Source organism: Vespa velutina, chromosome 13, assembly GCF_912470025.1.
Source record: "Vespa velutina chromosome 13, iVesVel2.1, whole genome shotgun sequence".
Taxonomy (NCBI): domain Eukaryota; kingdom Metazoa; phylum Arthropoda; class Insecta; order Hymenoptera; family Vespidae; genus Vespa; species Vespa velutina.
In genome coordinates this window covers 3,527,551-3,547,918 of record NC_062200.1, presented here as the reverse complement: position 1 = coordinate 3,547,918, position 20,368 = coordinate 3,527,551, and the positions used below count along the sequence as shown (strand labels likewise).

The window sequence follows — 20,368 nt, the reverse complement described above, 5'->3', positions numbered from 1 at the left end:
TTATAATTTTATACGAGCACGAGAGATAACGACGTAATCTTGCGAATTGGACTATGAAAATGGGCTACGTCCTTTACCGTAGACGTTTCTTCTTATCCATCTAGTCGTCATAAAGCACAGTTAGTGCTTATTGGGCCATCATTCAATGACGGCGTGATCTATGTCTTTTATTAAAAAGAAAAAAAAGAAAGAAAAAAAAATATATATATAGATATATATATATAAATTAAATCAAATCTTTGTATATTTTAAAAATACTCGCGCGATCATGAAAATCCAATCGATTAGGTAGACATGATTGTATGCATAATGAAAAACGAATTCTGAGAACAGGAAAGGAAGGAAAGAAAGATGAACATATATATAGAAAAAAAAAAATAAAAAAAAAGAAAAAAAAAAAGAAAAAGAAAAAACGAGAGAGAGAGAAACAAAGAATGTCATAAAAATTCAAGAACTTCATAGAAGAGCATAATTAATAAATTACAATTCTTAATGAGATTAACGATTCAATGACATTCGATCTTATTTTATTTTATTCTTTTTTTTTTTTTTTTTGACTAAAGACGTATGCATTTATGTAAGAAAAAAGAAGGAATATATATATATATATAAAACTCTTTTAGCATTACAAATCGATCATCATCGTTTAATTGCTTACCTTACAAATGCAATTGAAACACCTTGTGTTTGGGATCTTGTCGACGGTGAAATCTTCGCCCTCGACGTCGCACGTCTCCCTGCTTCCTGCGTGAAAATAAATGATCGAAGCGTTATAGATCGTGAAAAATGAGGAGAAAAAGAAGGATGAGGAGGAGGAAGTTAACATCTTGTACGTAATCAATTCGCTGTAAAGATCCTTGCGACATCAAGAGTTGTACGCGATCCAAAGCATTCTGAAGAGATCGACCTTCGCATTCTGGAGGCTTCCTTCGTTTTCTTCCGTACCGACGCGTCTAGTACGTGCTTCGTACGTATGTAAATGTATATATATATATATATATATATAAATATACATATATATACATACATGTGCATATGTACATATATATATACACACGCCGTACATATATACTATTGTATACGTTCGACGATTCGCTAATAGACGAGGATGGAATCGAATTTGGTACGTCGATCACATATCGACGATAAAAGAAACGACTTGATCGTAACAACGATAGTATGTGTGTGTATATGATAATGTTAGCAGATGTAGTAAAGTTAATAGTAGTAATGTCAACAGAAAAATCAACGATGACTCTACGATACCAGGAAATAATATCTTATTTCGAACGCTTTTCTTTAATTCTTTTCCTTTTCTCTTTTCTTTCTTCTTTCTGCTTTTATTTCTTATTTACTCATATATAATTAAAAACTTCCCAAAATAGAAGAGAGAGAGAGAGAGAGAGAGAGAGGAAGGGGACAAACGTTTCAGTATCGTTCTCTGACTCGTTTCACAATATATTTTTCACGTACTAAAAGGGAGAAGAGGATGGAGAGGGTGGGTCTAGCTCTACTTTCGTTTTTATGTATTTTTTATTTTTTTTTTTTTTTTCCAAAGCTATCATTACTTCATTTTCCTCGTGCGAAAAAAACTTTGAAACGATTCTCTCTTTAAAAATTTTACGAAGATAAAGAGTAGATTGAGTATTTATGATCGAGGGAAAAGTAAAGAAGAAATAAAAAAGATTTATATAGAATTCGACACTTCGTCAATCACGATTTTGTTAATCATTTTAAATTTGAAAAAAACATCTTGGCGCGTGATCGTCGACTATTTAAATTTGCCGCCATATCGATGCGTCGATATATATCGATAATGGCCGCCTAAAAGGAGCGCCATATTTTGAATTTCAAACGTCCGCTTTTCGAACGATTTCGATCAGAGATAATCCTACAATAATTACGTCCGTTTTTTTTTTTTTTTTTTTTTTTTTTTTTTTTTTTTTTTTTTTTGAAAATCATACGATTTTCATTGATTTTCAAATTGACTTTATTCCAGATTAAAATATACTTTAGTATTTTTTGTTCTCGTCTTTCTTTCTTCTTCTTTTTTTTTTTTTTTTTTTTTTTTTTTTTTTTTTTTTTTTCTTATCTTTTTAAGTGCGCAGGAATGCGTGCGAGAAAGGACGCAGCGTTGGCGTTCGCGACAGTTTCTTAACGTTCTCTTTCACTTCCACCTGACACCTTGTATCTTATTCTTTTTTCTCTCTCTCTCTCTCTCTCTCTCTCTCTCTCTCTCTCTTTCTCTTTCTCTTTTATATTATTCATACAAAATTCAACGTTCTCCGTTCTCTTGGAAATTCCCTCACATTTTTTCCATAAATGAAAATACAAATGAAATGTTCAATGGATAGGATTCATGTATATAGTAAACATTGATAAAAAGAAAGAATTTAACACGATTTGGTTGAATTTACAGAAGATGTTTCTTTGGTTCCGCGTTTACACAACGCGCACACTTGAAAGATTTCGTAGGAAGCTCCTGTTGAACACACTCTTTCTCACTCTCTCTCTCCCTCTCTCTCTCTCTCTCTCTCTCTCTCTCTCTCTCTCTCTCTAGAAATAGTCTTCTCTTGTATGAAGTTACGTCGTAAATCGAAGTTTACGCGAGATACAAGCACGGAGACCGACTTTGTCGTTGGCTTTTGCCATTTCCCGTGCAGCGTTCGCGGAACTGCCGGGTAACCGGCCATAAAGTTACTTTTACTTTCGCGTCGGTGGAAGAAAAAGAAGAAGAACGAAAAGAAGAAGAAGAAGAAGAAGAAGAAGAAGACACGAATACCGATTTGTGTTGGTGGTCTTTACGATCATAAAAGAAAGAAAGAAAGAAAAAATGAACGCAAGAAAGAAAAAAAGAAAAAAGAAAGAGAGAGAGAGAGAAATATATAGATAAATAAATTTGAAAGATTCGTCATGGGTATCGCGAATTCACCGAAACAAAGCGCACGAAATGAGCTTTCTTTCCCTTTCTCTCTCTATCTCTCTGTCTCTCTTTCTCTCTTTCCGTCTGTCTGTCTTTCTCTTTCAGTCTCTCTCTCTCTCTCTCTCTCTCTCTCTCTCTCTCTCTTTCTCTCTTTCTCTCTTTCGAATCATCGTCGGACCATGATTCGACTCAACTTGGCGCAAATAGACCGAGAGATAATGGAGATAGTCCAAGAATAGAACGTTTAAAAGTCACAAATGGAGCGTGACGCGCGTGAACGACGCTAGGCCGCGAGATCTATGAGAAAGAGTGAGTGAGAGAAAGAGAGATAGAGAGAATGCGCGAGAGAAAGAGATTAGAGAAAGAAATATAAACTGTTCGAATGCACTTTTCTATCCTAAATTTATTAAATGCATACATATAGAGATATATTTGGTATATATATATATATATATATATATACATATATATATAAAATACATCTCTATTCGCACCTATGATACTTTCTGATGCACCATCGCAACGACGTGCCGTTGATAGAAAGGCCAGGGCCAAAGCCAACGCCAAGGGTGTCGATGAGGTTAACGATACCAACTCCATTTTTCTCTTTTTCTACTTCTTTCAGTCTTCCCTCCTTCTTTCTTTAAGATTTGCTTTGTTCTTCTTTTTTTTTTTCTTTTTTCCTTCGTTCAATGTTTCTTATCCTTTTTCTTCTTTTCTTTTTGTTTTTTCTCCCCCGTTGTCCTTATTTCCCCTTATTCTTATTCTGCGCAGGATGTCCTGAAAAAAAAAAAAAAAAAGAAAAAAAAAAAATTGACGTATTAATTATAATAAGGAGAAAAAAAAACAATAGCCAAGGAGCTTTTGCCTTTTTTTTTTCTTTTCTTCTTTGTTAACCATTAAACTTATGCCATCTTATTTCTTTCTTTTTATCAAATTTCCTTTTCTTTTCTTTTTCTCTTTCTTTTTCCTTTTTACATCTTTATTTTATTCGAAATATATTAGAAAAACATTTTGTAATTCTTTTTGCCTTGTTGAGTCATTTTTAAATCTTACGAATAAAATGCAAAAGAGAATAAAGTATATCTGTAAAATTTGTAAAGAAGTAAGAATATTTGTTACGCGCGTGTTCCTTAAGCCAATTTTATGCGATCAGATTTAACCACTTTTATTGCACGTTATTACGTTTCTTAAAATACTTCAATATATTGGTGCATTCTTTCAAACGTTTTCTCTTTTTGAAACGTGCGACGTTTTTCTTTTTCTTTTTCTTTTTTTCTTTTTTTTTTTTTTTTTTTAGAAACAACAGTATAAGCCTTCCCTATTGCATATTTTTAATGTCAGAATGCTAAGAAAATAAAAATAACCGAATGCCATTGATATATTTTTATCGAAATCTAAACATAAGCAGTGACACGATGCCGCGGCGTGAGTGAATATGTTAAATTCATCATCGAACTTACAAAGAATCTTAGGATGTTATTTTAATCGTTAGCACAGATCCTACATACATAATACAGCCTACTCAATAAGCAACGAAGAAATTAACTCTCAAAGTTATCATGTAAAAACAACTATAAACGTGTCCCATATATTTAGAAGAAAAATTTACATGTATCCATTTTTATATCGAATATCTAAATAGATAAAGGAGAGAAGAAGAAAAAAAAAAAAAAAAAAAAAAAAAAAAAAAGAAAAAACAAGAAAAAAAAGAAAAAAAAAAGAATTAAAGAAGAATCAATTATAATAAAAATCACGAGGAAGAAAAAGGAGACAATGTTTAAATATTGAAGAAAATCAATGTCACGTTGAGATATCGAGGGTCGAATACCAAAGAATATAAGTAGATTCATTTAAATGTTCTTCCTACATGATCGTTCTATCGCGCAGGTGTTTTACCGCGAGCGTGTACACGTGCACCATTACAAAGAAGATCCTTTTGCGTAAGTTTCTTAGAGAGCAGCGCAAAACTTCCTATTTTATTTTCATTTATTTTCCTTTTAATCAACTTTACTCTATTCTAACTCGCATACGTACATACATACATACATACATACATACATATATACATACATATATTAGATTGGAAACTATGAAACGGTCGTTGAATGAAAATAAATAACTAAACAAAAACGCCCGTTTCATAATTTCCAACCTAATACATATATACATCATGCGTACGTATGTACGTGTGCATATATATATATATATATATGTATGTATGTATATATATACATAGGTATATATACGTACTTGCGCAAATGAGTAGTGCGCACGAATACGATCCACGCGAAAATAAAACGATCCTCGTGGAAGGTGGAGCGTGGAGTACACTCGCTGTAGCGCAGCGCAAAAGAGGAAGAGAAGAAAAAGGAAAAGAAATAAAGAGAAAAAGAGGGACAGAGAAGGAGGCCGGTCAAGCGTATCTGTTACTGTTGCTCTTGCTTTTGCTATTGCTGTTACTGTTGCTGTTGCTGTTGCTGTTGCTGTTGCTGTTACTGTTGCTGTTGCTGTTGCTGTTGCTGTTGCTGTTGCTGGTACACTGCCAGTTCGTGTTTCTTTCATAATGCGCGCGAGCGCAAGAGTGAGTCTCGATCCTTAGTAGTAACTTGAGGGTGATTAAAGGGGCTAGGGGAGGGAAGAGACTCATAAACACGAGCACGTGTCCGTGAGAGAGCATAGTGTAAAGAAAGAGATAGAAAGAGAAGAAATTAATGAATGAAAAAGAAACAGTAAGCTTGTGAGTTAAAGAGAGACATGAAAAGAGAAAAAGAAAGAGAAAGAAAGAGAGAGAGAGAGAGAGAGAGAGAGAGAGAGAGAAAGAAAGGAGAGACAAATAAAAAAAAGTGGGAATTAATGAGTGGGAAAAAAAAAATGATAAGTTTAATAAGAGAGAAAGAGAGAGGGAGAGAAAATTTGTCAGATAAAGAAAGTATTTATGAGAGAAAGAATTGGAGGGAGAGGGAAAGAGAAAGAGAGAGAGAGAGAGAGAAAGAGAAAGATGGAAAGAGAGTAGGAGGATCTCGTCACGAAGGAACGTTTTCCCTACGCCAGTGAAACAAACCATCTTGTGAAAGTCGAGATCGTTGGCTCCTCTCCTTCGACGAAGCGGTGCACGGTTCGAATTTAAGACGGATTCTTCTTCTTGGTTCGCGCGCACCTCTCTCAGACCTCTCAGCGCATTCTCAACATATACATACATATATATATATAGGTATATAAGAAGAGGACAGCGTGAGGTACTCGAAAGCGAGCCAACAAGAATTTTCCGATATCATCTGATTAATGAATAATTATATACATATATATATATATATATATATATATATATATATATATATATAAATATAGATATCCTTTCGATGATAATATTCAAACTAGAAACATAAAAGTGACACAAAGATATAGGGGAAATTAATTCAACAAAAGGAAAAAAAAAAAAAAAAAAAAGAAAAGAAGAAGAAAAAGAAAAAGAAAATTTATATGGATAGGAGAAAAAAAAAAAAGTAGAAAGGAAAAACTGTGTTCCAGGAACGAACGAATAATAATTTAAAAAAAAAAAAAAAAAAAAAAGAAAAAAAGAAAAGAAAAAAAATATGTGGAAACACAAGAAAAATTCATGTAATCGATAGAAGGTAATAATCGAATTCCCCTCGTTAAAAGATTAGCCGCGAGCCTTGTAATTCTCGCGATTAACAGTATCTACGATTTGTTTTTCCTTTTCTTTCTTTCCTTTTTTATTTTATCTGTTTTACAACAACGATAGAAAATCGGCACGCGCCTGTTAGATCTCTCCCTATATTAATCCACACAAACGCAAAACTTGTAATAATGAATTAGGTATCCTATGTATATCTGAGGTTTAATCGTAGCTCGTACGATAGCAATTATCAGCCGGGAGACAACATAAATGGCACTTAAGCAATCGTACGCGTTATAAAGTAATCTAACGCAATGCTATTATCGACCGTGCGTTTTGATCTTTATCGATCTACTTATACGATTCCCGCTTAGCGAGTCATTTATGCTGATATTACTAAAAATGGTGAATATTTACTACTAATACGTATGTACGTACGTATCTACAAACTTGTAATATATTAAATAATTAAAGGTACGAACAGTTTTTTCTTTATGATTTCCTTGAGTTTCTAAACTGTTAATTCGAGATAATCGTTTACATATATACAAAAAAAAAAAAAAAGAAAAAAAGAAAAAAAAGAAAAAAGGAAGAAAAAAAAGAATGAAGAAAGAAAAAAAAGAGGGGAAATAAAAACTAAGGCGGAAAAAAGCGAGCGAGTATAACCAATTAATATTAATATTAATATTAATATTAATATTAATATTAATATTAATACTAATTAAACGTCTACAGTATTAATATTGATGAGCATATAAATGATAAAAATTGAATTGAAGAAAAAAAAAAAAAAAGAAAAAAAAAGGAAAGAAAAACAATTCTCGATCATTTTTATTCCGATTTATACGTATCTCGATCTCGTCTATCGATCGCGTTATTATATCGTTCTAATGCTTATTGATGTGCGGAATTTTTCCTCGATTCTCTATGCGTCCAACCACGTTCGCGTTCTCGATAGCATGACAATGCTGCTGCTCCTTGCATTTTTCGCGCGTTAGCTATTTTCTAAGTTTCCACGGGAAGACCGAGAGAGAAAAAGTGGCACGAGTGTGGGCGAAACGTCTACGCTCATCTTATGTGTGTCTTTTTCTCTCTCTCTCTCTCTCTCTCTCTCTCTCTCTCTCTATCAATCTCTCTTTTTTTCTGTCCTTTTCTGAATAGCCTGTTAAAACAAGAAAAAAAGAAACAGAGAGAGATAGAGAGAGAGAGAGAGAGAGAGAGAGAGAGACAGAGAAAGAGACACAGACAGAGAGAGAGAGAGAGAGAGAGAGAGAGGACGTCCAAGCGAATTTGAAGCCGGCCGGTCTGTTTTCCTCGACAAAATTACATCCACCAGCTTGAAATTTTAATGGACGAAGAAGACGACGATGATGTTGTATATATTTATATATATATATATATATATATATATATATATATATATGTATATATGTATGTATGAGAGAGAGAGAGAGAGAGAAAGAGAGACCAGACGAAGTCGCCTTATCTCCGATTTAAGAGCAAAGAATAATACTTTCGATCGTTTCGCATCGCATAAGAATGCATCTGCTGGTGAGTCAGAGGTTCACCGAACGAGTCAGAATTCGACCTTACGAGTTCTTTTTAATCCGTCGTCTGCCAGTATAATAAAACGATTGGATGCGAAACGAAGTTCGGCCGTTTACCGTCAAACGATTCCTCGAGGATATTTGTATAACAAGTTTATTAGAAACGAAAAACAATATTCTGATTACATCTTTCGCTCTGACGTGATTTTTTTTTTTACTTTTTTTTATATAAATAAAAAGAATACATATATATATATATATATAGATATATATCTTTCTTTAACAGCTGTTCGATATATTTCTTTTTCTTTCTTTTTTTTTCTTTTTCACAGGAAAACTGTCGCGTCCTCGCAAAAAAAACTAATTCATAATAAAATGTAATTTAGTATAGTGACCTCAACGATAACACTAAACTAACTTTTCAGTTAATGTTTATTTTCTATTTATTTTATCGAATATACCACCCCAGTACACAGATATGTAAATTTATTAAGCGGAATCGATATTATTGACCGAGGATCGACTGAACGATTGATCGATTAATCGATTGATCGATCGAGATACTCGTACGTCAAAGCTCGATCGAATAAAACGCGCGGGATCGTACGTAACGCGATTTAAATCGAATATCGTTGGGTCGATGAACCAATGACTATCATTCGTTAAAAGTGCAAGTACTTTAGATACTTAGATATAGAGAAGCGTTAGAAAAAAAAGGAAAAGGAAAAAGAAAAAAAAAAAGAAACGAAACATGAAGAAGAAAAAGAAGAAGATGGATTCCTTAATAGAACAATGAACAAAGTATAAAGTTCAATCAAAAAGATATAGACGAGTCGATTTAAATGCAAATTATTTTTTACGCGTTGCCTTTTATTACTTGGATACGAGTATGCCTGTCAATTTTTCAATGATCATAAAATCTGACATATAAAATACATAACTCTCAACTATATTTATACAGAAGCATTTATATACGTTAATAAACTGCACATATAGATATCTATATAATTTACAGTTAGGCGCGAAAGTGCCATTCGGCGAACGTCACCGGTGATTCCGATTGTCAGTTCTCGCATACCAGTAAATGATTTATTTCTTTATCGGACAATGCGCTCGATCGAAGGGGAAATACATAAAACGTGTTATAGACACATAGGATTGTGATCTTTCGAAACGACGATTAAAGAGAGATAGATGGATATGGAGAGAGAGAGAGAGAGAGAAAGACAGAGAGAGAGAGAGAGAAAGAGAGAGAGAGAGAGAGAGAGAGAGAGAAAGAGAGAGAATATAAGAGATAAATAAAGACGAAACGTACCTCGGCAGAGAATATAGATTCGTTTCCTTATCACGTCGACGTTTTACCGTCGTGATCCTAAAACTTGTCCACCCGAAGTGCACCGTGAAAAACTCGCGAGTACACACCGCGACAATAGACGTTCCGATACATTTCTTTTCTAGGAGCTAACACTTCCGTCATTTTTTTCTTATTAATTGAGAAAAAGAAGAAAAAAGAAAAAGAAGAAGAAGAAGGGAAGGGAAGGGAAGGGAAGGGAATAGAGGAAAAAAAAAGAAAAGAAAAAAGAAAAAAAAACAAAAACAAAAAAAGAAAGAAAGAAAGGAAGAGAAAGAAAATAAAGGAAAGCAAAAGAGGAGAGAGGAAGAAATATGAAAGAGAAAAAAGAGAAGGAGAAAAGAAAAAAAAAAAAAAAGAAAAAGAAAAAATAGGAAAAAATAGAATGAAAGAAAGAAAGAAAGAAAGAGAAAGAAAATGACGCAAAGCTTGGCAAAGATCTCGCGCGAAAGATCTCTAAACGATATCTCGAAAAAAGACAGAGACAGATAGAGATATGAAAGAGTGTAAGAGAGAGAGAGACAGAGAGAGAGAGAGAGAGAGAGAGAGAATGAGAGAGAGAGAGAATGAGAGAGAGAGAGAGTGAGAGAGAGAGAGAGAGAGAGAGACTTCGATGATCGATAAATCGCGAACGTCTTGTCTCTCTCTTACGCGAAGATATTTATCGACTGAGGATCGAAGAGGAACAACGACGATGATCTTCGACGACAAGAGATAGAACGAGGGAGAATAACTCGCGAGGATGAGACGACATTTCGGTGAGCGCGTTCCTCTCTTTCTTTTTTTCTCTCTCGCTCTCTCTCCTCTTCGGACTCGTGGTGGCACGAAACTGACATCGGTCCTCTTCGCCGCGTAACACCGTACTTTCGAAGCGTGCGTCTGGGAAGAGTCGCGCGTGCGCGCGCCGGACTCTCGGGAAGTGGAATGGCAAAGTGGTCGAGTGGGAACAACAGAGAGAGAGAGAGAGAGAGAGAGAGAGAGAGAGAGAGAGAAGAAAATGAGCGCGAGAGAGAGAATCAGTTGGAAAGAGAGGGAACCAATGAGAAAGACGAAGATAGATAGATAAATAGATAGAAAAAGAGAGAAAGAGAGAGAGAGAGAAAGAGGGAGAGAAAACAAGAGAAACAGAAAATTAATGAGAGAAACAGAGATAGAATGACTGAAACATGTAACGAGAGAGAGTGATGGAGAAAGAATGAGATGGAGAAAGAGAGAGAGAGAGAGAGAGAGAGGAAGAGAGAGAGAGAGAGAGAGACAGAGAGAGTGAGAAAGCCAGAAAGAGAGAGCCTGGGAGAGGCCGAGGAAGGCCGAGAAGTAGAAGGGAGAGGCGGAAGGCTTCGACCCCTTGCCCTCCTGCACCCCTCCAACGCAAGTTTACCGGATAACTCGCGGCTGAGAGAACGAGCGAGTAAGCTTGCTACCGAAGACGCGTTCCTCCGTGTCTCTTTTACCAAGCGTGCGGCACAAAGGGAAGACAAGAAGAAGACGAAGAAGAAGATTAAGAAGAAGAAGAAGAAGAAGACTAAGAAGAAGAAGGGGAAGAAGAAGAAGAAGAACAGACCGAAAGAGTCCTTTTCCTAGAAGCGAAGGAGCAACAGGTGCTTCTCCCTCTGTCGAGAGGGACCCCGTTTCAGAGTCGATGCTCGTTAACGTTTTGTTTCAGCGATCGTGGGTGGCAAAGTGGGGAATACAAGCCGATGTGGTACCAAGAATCTCTTCTGTCCTTTTCTCTTTTCTAATTAATAACCCGACTCTGTTGGAAACATAAAATTGACTTATTATTGACAATGTTAATATTATATTAAACGCGATATTAATTTTTCTTTATAAATTATTTACAGTATAATAATTATCCATTTATGAAAATGATCAGACGATGAAATATGAATAGTTAACGTTTGGATTATACGACGAAGTCTGTCAATTTTTGACAGGATAAAAAGAGCGCGCGATTTTGTTCGAAAGAGGATAAACAAAGAGGAGAAACTCCAAAATGGCGATTCCCGCGCAATTCAAAATCTGAACTTACACTTATTGCGGCCAAATGAGAAAATATATCTGCCATTGATTCTTTCGCTTTTTTTCTCTTAATTTTTTCTCGCAAGAAAGAAGAAGAAGAAGAAGAAGAAGAAGAAAAAGAAGAAAAAGATAATGATGATGATGATGATGATGATGATGATGATGATGATGATGATGATGATGAAGAAGAAGAAGAAGAAGAAGATAATGATGATGATGATGATGATGATGATGAAGAAGAAAAAGAAGAAGAAGATGATGATGATAATTATGATGATGATGATGATGATGATGAAGAAGAAAAAGAGGAAGAGGATTAAGAAGAAAAAGTAAAAGAGGGCAAAGAGCGATAGTAAGTCAAATGATTCCGCGTCAGCTGCTCGACGCAGCTGCGCTTAAAGTTCCGTTCCTGTTTCGTACCATTCCGTTCCGTTTCGTTCAATGCGGTTCCATTCCATTTCGTTCCACCGTAAACGACAAGTAATTCCAGCCGATCGTAGTGGCGCTTTTACATGGAGTGGGGATGATCCAAGAGCGGAGGAGGAAGAGGTAAGGCAAGTCCGGCGCTCTCCTCCGCGAAGGACGGCATAGCCGCTCGGAGCTATGTAGATGAAGAAAAACTTTATTATATGCTATGCGCACAAGAGAAGGAGAAAGAGAAGAAGGAGATGGAGATGGAGATGGAGGAGGAGGAGGAGGAGGAGGAGGAGGAGGATGAACGTGAAACGACGTCGTGCTGTTGTATTCGTCCACAAGATGCGACACCTAAAAAGGCAGAAACAGAAAGAGACGACGTTTCGTTTCATTCAAAAAAAAAAAAAAAAAAAAAAAAAAAAGAAAAGAAAAAAGAAGAAAAAGAAAAAGAAAAAAAGAAGAAAAGAAATAAAAAAAAAAAGAGAAAGAAACAGAAAGAAAGAAAAATGGAGAAAAAATGCACAATACGATATTACGATGTTACGAAATAATATTAAATATGAAAAAATATTAAATCAGAATTCTTTAGAAAATATCTTGATATATAGTTTCTCTCGCTCTCTCTCTCTCTCTCTCTCTCTCTCTCTCTCTCACACTCTCTTACTCTTTCGCTCTTTTATTATATATATATATATATATATATATATATATATATAGGTATGCGCAAATATGCATGTATTAAAAATATACATATATAAGTTGAGAGATCGAGTTACTATCTACCAGGGCGATATCGATCGATCGCATATATCTCAAGTTCATGCCACGAGATGCGAGATGCAAGCGCGTTCACTCAATTAAACCGTGACGACCTTGTTGCTTCGATAGTTATACCGTAGAACTAACACGGTATTAATAGAAAGTTCGCGCTGCCGGTTATCTATGCATCTTTTACAACGTACGTAACATTAGAGAGAGAGAGAGAGAGGAGAGAGAGAGAGAGAGAGAGAGAGAGAGAGAGAGAGAGAAGTGGTCTCCCATTAGAACAGCCAAGTATCGAATCTCAAGTATTATTAATATTTTTCATATTTTATTTTTCTATACGTGAATATTCGAGCTTTCATTTTCTCTTTAATCAAGAAATTCAATTTTAATGGTCGAGCCTCGTTCTTAGTGGAGAACTCGTAAAAATTGGTATATACATATGTAATATGTCCCTTGTATATACTTACTTATGAAAACGAACTCTTATGTATATATAATGAGAAGTCTACGAGAAGAATATTTATACTAACGTTCGGTTCTATCTATCGTTTGTGATTACGTTAAACGGATATTCGTATAGTAGTAAAGAGGTTACGAGGAGGTCGTTGTATTGAGAAGAAGAAGAAGGAGGAAGAGGAGGAGGAGGAGGTGGAGGAGGAGGAGGAGGAGGAGGAAGGGGAGGAGGAGGAGAGTACAGCCTCGTGCCCTTTCCTTTTGCTTTCTTTTCGTGTAACGGGCGCAAGGTCGTTTGGATTCCACACGCGTCCTCCGCCTCTTTCGCGCCGTCGTTGATATAAAGAGAGAGAGAAAGAGAGAAAAAGAGAGAGAGAGAGAGAGAGAGAGAGAGAGAGAAAGAAAGAGAGAGATAGAAGGGGAATTTCACGATCCTCACGGCACGTTCGAAAGTCCCGCCTTTTTTTCTACTTCTTTTTTTTCCTTCTTCTTCTTCATCATCATCTTCTTCTTCTTTTTCTTCTTCTTTTGTTTCTTCTTCTTACTCTTCTCTCTTATTCTCCATAAGATTGAAGATTTTCTTCCGAGACATCTCGAGTCTCATCGTCGTCGATCGCAAGACAATGACCAATTATGGTACGGCGTAGGAAGTAACGAGACATTTCTCGCTCGTTCCTCTTTTATCTATCTCTATCTATCTATCTATCTATCCGTCTATCTATCTATCTATCTATTTATCTATCTATCCATCTCTCTGTCTCTCTCTCTCTCTCTCTCTCTCTCTCACACACTTGTTGAATCGTCTTGCAAAGTAAAAAAACAGGGAGGAGATAAATGAGCATAGTCGGCGTAAGCGGAAATGATTTCACCTTAAGAACGTCAGAACTGAGAAGACATGGAATTCGACGCGAAAAGAAATCGGCTTCTAATCTGTGAAGTTGATAAAAAAAAAAAAAAAAAATAAAAGAAAAAAAAAAGATAAAAAAAAATAAAAAAGAAGAAAAAACAGAAAAATAGTATTGAAAATATTATACGAAAGAGATGACGACGAAAGAGATGATGATGATGATGATGACGACGATAATAATTATGATAATGATAATGATGATGATGATGATGATGATGATGATGATGATGATGATATGAAAAACAAAGGAGAAAAAAAGTAGAAAAAAAAGAAGAAGAAGAAGCAGAAAAACTAAAGAGCCTTCTCCAACTATAAATGTATTTATGCATTTATGTATGTCCATCTACTACGTTGCATTATGTATATCACGTGGTATGTATCGAGAATTACGCGATACCGGATCAAAACGCGAATCCGCTTTCAACGAGGAATCGAGAATAATATCTTAGATATCCTACCTTCGTGTTCGGCATCAATTTTTTCGAGCGTGAAGTATCGTATCGAGTGAGTATGCGATTCTTGTATCCAATATCGATTTTCGTCCACGCCTCATGATTATGACTAGTGATAGGAACAATACTGCAATTCATATTCGCGACGATTCACTCACTCACTCATTCACTCACTTACTCGCTCACTCACTCAGTCACTCTCTCTTTCTCTCTTTCTCTCTTTCTCTATCTATTTATCTATTTCTCTGAAAAAAAAAAAAAATATAAAAGAATGTATTATTTTAAATGATAAAAGTTCATCGGATTGCGTTATAAAACGTTAAGACGAGAAAAAGTCAGAGAGAAAGAAAGAAAGGAACAAACGAAAAAGAAAAAAGAAAAGAAAGAGACTAAAAAAAAAAAAAAAAAAAAAAAAAGAAAAAAAAAAGAAAAAATAGAATATTTTCTTAATTTTACAAGAGAAAAGATATTCATGGAAAAATTTACGGGCGATTGTTATTAAAAGATTATAGCGTGTTAAGAGTAACTGATCCATGTGCGTCGAGGCACATTGCTTTTCAGGGATGTAAACGTCGCGAGCGGACAGCTTACGAGTTTCTTTCGAATGATGAAAATAAACGGATGAGGCTAACTCCGAACAGTGTAAATGTTTAGCCGGAACTTCTTCGAAGCCACTATCGCTTATTACGCGTTCTAACCGAATATTCGTTAGCCTATAACTTTCCTTCTCTCTCTCTCTCTCTCTCTCTCTCTCTCTATTTCGTTTACGTGTACATACAAATACACACACAAACACACCTCGTATATTATTTAAAGAGCTTCCGTAATGAGATCGTTTGTCTCCTTCTCTCTCTCTCTCTCTCTCTCTCTCTCTCTCTCTCTCTCTCTCTCTCTCTCTCTCTCTCTCTCTCTCTCTCTCTCTCTCTCTCTAACACACAGGCATACATATACAAGCATCCCACGCCTTCTTTACATTATTATACGACCATGAAATTTATCGTTGAACGATATGAACAGAAGAGATGTGTCGCTGTGGTACGTTTCGATTAAATTCGCCTAAATATACAAGAACGTAAGATTTAGCTAGCCTGGTTAGAGAGCTCTTACTTATTCTTAGTATTTTATTTTTCCACGCACTTATATATGCTTCCTCGAAGAGAACGTTCCACCTTCGCCCCCGATTTATTTTCTCTACTTCCATTACCGATCATCATCCTCAGCTTCTTCGCTGCAAATATGTATAATGTATACGATGTCTGTCGTTTGGAAAAGAACACGTCCATTCCTGGTAAATCATTCGGTTTCTAGATAATTGGCTCGATTTGATAAGAAATTGAATATTTTATTCAATATATATATATATATATATTTCTTATTTCTCGAGTTCCTATCATCTGAATCTGAAAATTCGCATGATAAATATTCACACATATATACGATATATTACGATATATTTCTTATATGTACATACGTATGTATATACATACATATATATATATATGTCTGATGGATCACCATCTTGAAAATTTCCAACGAGTAGTAGATCATCCTATCAATAACATAATACATCAGATTTAACGGAGTGTTTATTTGTATATATGCAATACCATATTGTTGATATCACGATAGAATTTCAAGTCCATCGATACATCATATACGTCAAAACTTTCATTCTACGCAATAGATTCGTAGGAATCCGAAATAGAACGATGACCGGTACTAAATGAAAATTCCACTTCATCATCAGTATATCTGGTTCCTTTGATATGTGCCGCGCAAGAGCCACTTCTTTCGACCTCACATAACAGATACTATTCCTTCTATCCACGGCTATATATATATATATAAGGCAATCATACTTGCTCGCGTTAAAGATTTCTCTAATTTTCTTGAGTACCTCGAAAGATATTTATTATAAAACAATTAACAGTATCTAGAAGGTTTCCTTATCGATTTTGCGAAAAGTTTACGAAAAGTAAGTCCATTAGTAAGAGTACATCTCTTATCTTTAGATAAATCTCGAAACAAGAAAATACCCTATACTCGAGAAACTTAACAGTTTTTTTTTTCCAGAGTAACAACAAGTCGAGTTAAGTGTTATCTGAGTAAATCGTTATTACGTCACCCAACCACTTATCTAAGATTTACGAGAGACCCTTATATCTTTGCCTACGAAATGATTTTTTTTTTCTTTCTTTCCCTTTCTTTTCGATATCAACCAGATTACATGTATATATATATATATATAAAAATCCTTTGACCATGGCACACGCATCTACTTGAAACAACATCTTATCTACGATCTTCATCGGAGATTTTTATCGTCCAAAAAAATTTTATCCATATTTTATGCCTGTATCATAAGTTTAAACAAGGGGAAAGAAGTTCATTAGCATAAGTTTAATATAACGATATTTTAGTAATATTCTCGTGAAACGAAGTAAATGGTGAGCAGGTAAAAGATATGATATCGTTTGTAAGATCCCAAGGGATCTAAAGATTCCATGGTCGATCCAGAAAATCTCGATGGGTATCGAGAGTGCAGCGAAGAAGAGGTAATTGGTCGGAAGCCATCAATTACCGAAGAATGAGACGTCCTTCTGTGTAGGACCTAAAGTTTTGGTTATTCCCACCCTCTCTTCTTTTTCTTTCCCTCCCTCCCTCCCTCCTTCTCTCTCTCTCTCTCTCTCTATCTTTCTTTTTCTTTCTCTTTCTCTTTTTCTTTCTCTTTCTTCCTTTTCTCTTATCTCTCACATCTCCGTTCTCACGCTCGCATAATCCTGAAAACTGTTTCCCAAAGGTGGTCCTCTGATGATTGGAAATTCAACGGGGTGGTCTCTTCAAAGGAAATATGTGAGTGTTGAGTGCTTTACAGAGAGTGAACTAAGCTATTATTATGAAAAAATAAATTTTTCTTCTAAGCACCATTCTAAATCTATTCTTTCAATGTTTCATCTTTAAGGAGATTAGAATCCTTAGAGATGAGAATCCTTTGAAGGATTAAAAAGGAATGACGGAAAAAAAAAAGAAAATAAAAAAGAAAAGGAATGAATTATTATAAAAAAAAAAAAAAAAAAATATATAATTATGTTAATAGATCGTTGAAATAGATACGGCTAAATTGTGCCAACGTTTTTATCACGAAATAAACGTTTCGCGAATCGTATTTATGACGTGCGGCGGTCGATAATATACTTTTCTGCCGTTCTAATTTTTTTCACGCAATCTTGAGGACACTTCCGGTAACAAGGCACGTTGCGGTCTCCTGGTATCGTCGTTTCTTGCTGTTTGTTTTCGTTCAAATCGCAAAGCCTCCTGCGTACTCCTCTCCTCGATACAGGACGCAGGAGTGCCCCTTATCAATTTTGTTGACTAATTAGAATTTCTATCGTTCATTTTATCGTGTTTGCCTAATCTCTATAGATGCCTGAAAAATAGGCTATTCAATAACGATTACAAAATTGGTTTAGCGTTTATTTTTAACTTAACTTTTTCATTAAGAAAAGTATATTATATATAATATCTTTCCTTTAATTTTCTTTTATAAAAGAACCCTTTCAACATATATATATATATATATATATATATATATATAACAACCCTAATTATAAGTTATAATAATAATACTGAAAAAAGCTATGCAGTCCCCTTTAAATAACTTGGATGATATTGCAAAAAAAAAGGGAAAGAAAAGAAAAGAAATGAAAAAAGAAAAAAAAAGAAAAGAAAGAAAAAGGAAAAAGGAAAAAAGTTCAAGCAACAGGATGATCGGCCTTTCACCGTAACGCCATATCGAACTCCGTAATTCGTCCTACGCGTCCGCGGACGCAGTATATTATATGCATCTTGCCTTAGAACCAGTTTTTCTCTCGGACATATCCGCTTGCCTTTAAAAACGCCGTCCGTTCTCTCTCTCTCTCTCTCTCTCTCTGTCTCTCTTTCTCCTTCGTTTTATATCAGGTCTACTCGATTGAACATAAGCACCGGTGCACACATACGAATAATCTCGAGGAACGAGAAGGATAAGAAAAGAATTCTAATTCCAAGCGTTCTATCTCACGTGGTTGATGATGCTTTTGCTGATGTTGCTTAGAACGACGAGGATCAGGCAGGAAGCAGTCATCCCTGTGCCGATGAAGGTCCGTTCTTCCGGGAAGCTCGATCGAGGAGTCAGGCCTGACTTTCCACGTAATCCTATCGTCCTCCCGTCGTAGTCGGATGGGACTGAAAGAAGAGGTGAAACGTAAATGGGCCGGCAGGAGGGAAGATCAAAGGAGGGAGTCGAGTGTACAGATAAGAAATGGATGCCAAGAAAGAGAAAGAGAGAGAGAGAGAATGATTCGCGTGTCCATTTGTCACTCGATGTCCCATCGAGGATGCGGCCTTTCCTCTAAACCCGTCGCTTCCGACGTCGTCCAGCCGTTCTGCGAAACATCCTCGAAGAAAAACGTTGTTACGACTTACCGGCTTGCTTCAGAGATGTTAGAAATCTTAGCCGGCTTTACACCGTTCAACGTTAGAACGTCCAATTTTTCATCGTACAAATTCATTCTTCCTCCTCCATGATCTCGTTAATCTATGTAGAAAGGAAAAACATCGTATCGATTAACTTATACGATGTCTGACGATGTATCAAAGATTAGTAAACGCTATCACCAAACATTTACATCTATATATATATATATACACAAATATATAAATTAGTCTCAGGGAGACTAAATTCGTTCTAAGCTTCACTTCATTTCCATAATCCGAAAGGTATAGAAAATGTTAAGTATGATATAATCCAGAGTAGCTATGCATTTTCTATTACTGAATATATATATATTCGATACATTTACTTTTCAACAAATTCGTTATCGTTCTTACGTAATCACGTTATTACGGAGAAAGAAGGCAAGAAAGTAAGAATAATAAAAAAAGAAAAGATATTATTACGACTTACCAACTAACGTGGGACGGTATAGAAGAGTATAAGTATATATATATATATATATATATATATATATATAAAACCCATGACTACTATAATATTACTAGTATTACTACTATATACTAGATATCGGGTAGATGTGAATTTTTCTCCGCGTTCCTGGCGTCGCGTGATCTCGGTGATCTCGAAGATCATTATGGAGATAACTGCGCTCCTACGTTCTGCTGACAGTCCTGAAAATATGCTATTAGTTAGCCTTTTTCAAATCGCCACGGGCCAATACATTTTAATTCTAAACGTACTTTGCACGCCATTTTGCATACATTATTCATATATACAACGAATCGAATAGCAAAAGGATCGTTGGAAAATGATCGAACAAAGCGCATACTGTTATTGCACTCGACGACTTAAACGCATGCTTTGCCATGGACATTCTTCCTATTAATTAACCTCGAAAAAGCAGAATCATGGCGCCAGAGTGAATCATTCCGCGGCGATTATGCGCTCTGCAATTGACTTCGCTATTTCGATCCAACGCGGCGGACCAGCGGAATAAAATTATCGGGCCAACGAGATAGGTGTACTTACGTAAATGCACACACGTGTCCCCTTCTTCTCCTCCTCACTCTCTGTTTCTCTGTCTCTCTCTCTCTCTCTCTCCTCTTCCCTCTCTCTCTCTCTCTCTCTCTATCTATCTATTTATCTATCTCTTTCTCTCTTGTTGCTGTTTGTACACCGTACCTGGATATGATACTCGTATATATGAGTTAACTCGCGGTGCATATGACTTCGACGGTATGTGCTTCTTGTACAATCATGCACGAGACGATGTGTCGGAGTGAGCAATGGAATCAATGTTTTTATTGCTTCCGTGAAATCGTCGTAATAAAAACTTGACATTATCAACGCGTACCTCCTATATACTTTACCAGGCATACCAATTTCCTTTTCTTTTCTCTCT

At 35.7% G+C, this 20,368-nt stretch overlaps 1 protein-coding gene across 9 annotated transcripts in view; it reads right to left on the bottom strand.

Annotated features, from left to right (window-relative positions):
• Positions 1–20,368, bottom strand: part of LOC124953823 (BMP-binding endothelial regulator protein) — a 27,085-nt gene extending 6,717 nt beyond the window's left edge. For 2 of the 9 annotated variants that reach the window (XM_047505780.1, XM_047505776.1), the window contains exons 1-3: positions 9,426–9,672; positions 3,418–3,703; positions 659–744 (exon numbers count right to left, since the gene is read on the bottom strand). In XM_047505780.1, coding sequence (XP_047361736.1) covers positions 659–744; positions 3,418–3,523 — 192 coding nt within the window. In that variant the 5' untranslated portion in view covers positions 3,524–3,703; positions 9,426–9,672. Of the gene's footprint in view, positions 1–658; positions 745–3,417; positions 3,704–5,176; positions 5,321–5,987; positions 6,158–9,425; positions 9,673–10,112; positions 10,314–11,022; positions 11,215–11,900; positions 12,092–18,531; positions 18,696–18,935; positions 19,048–19,416; positions 19,638–19,995 lie in introns of those variants that run through there. The other 7 variants (XM_047505773.1, XM_047505774.1, XM_047505778.1 and 4 more) reach the window with 7 other exon arrangements.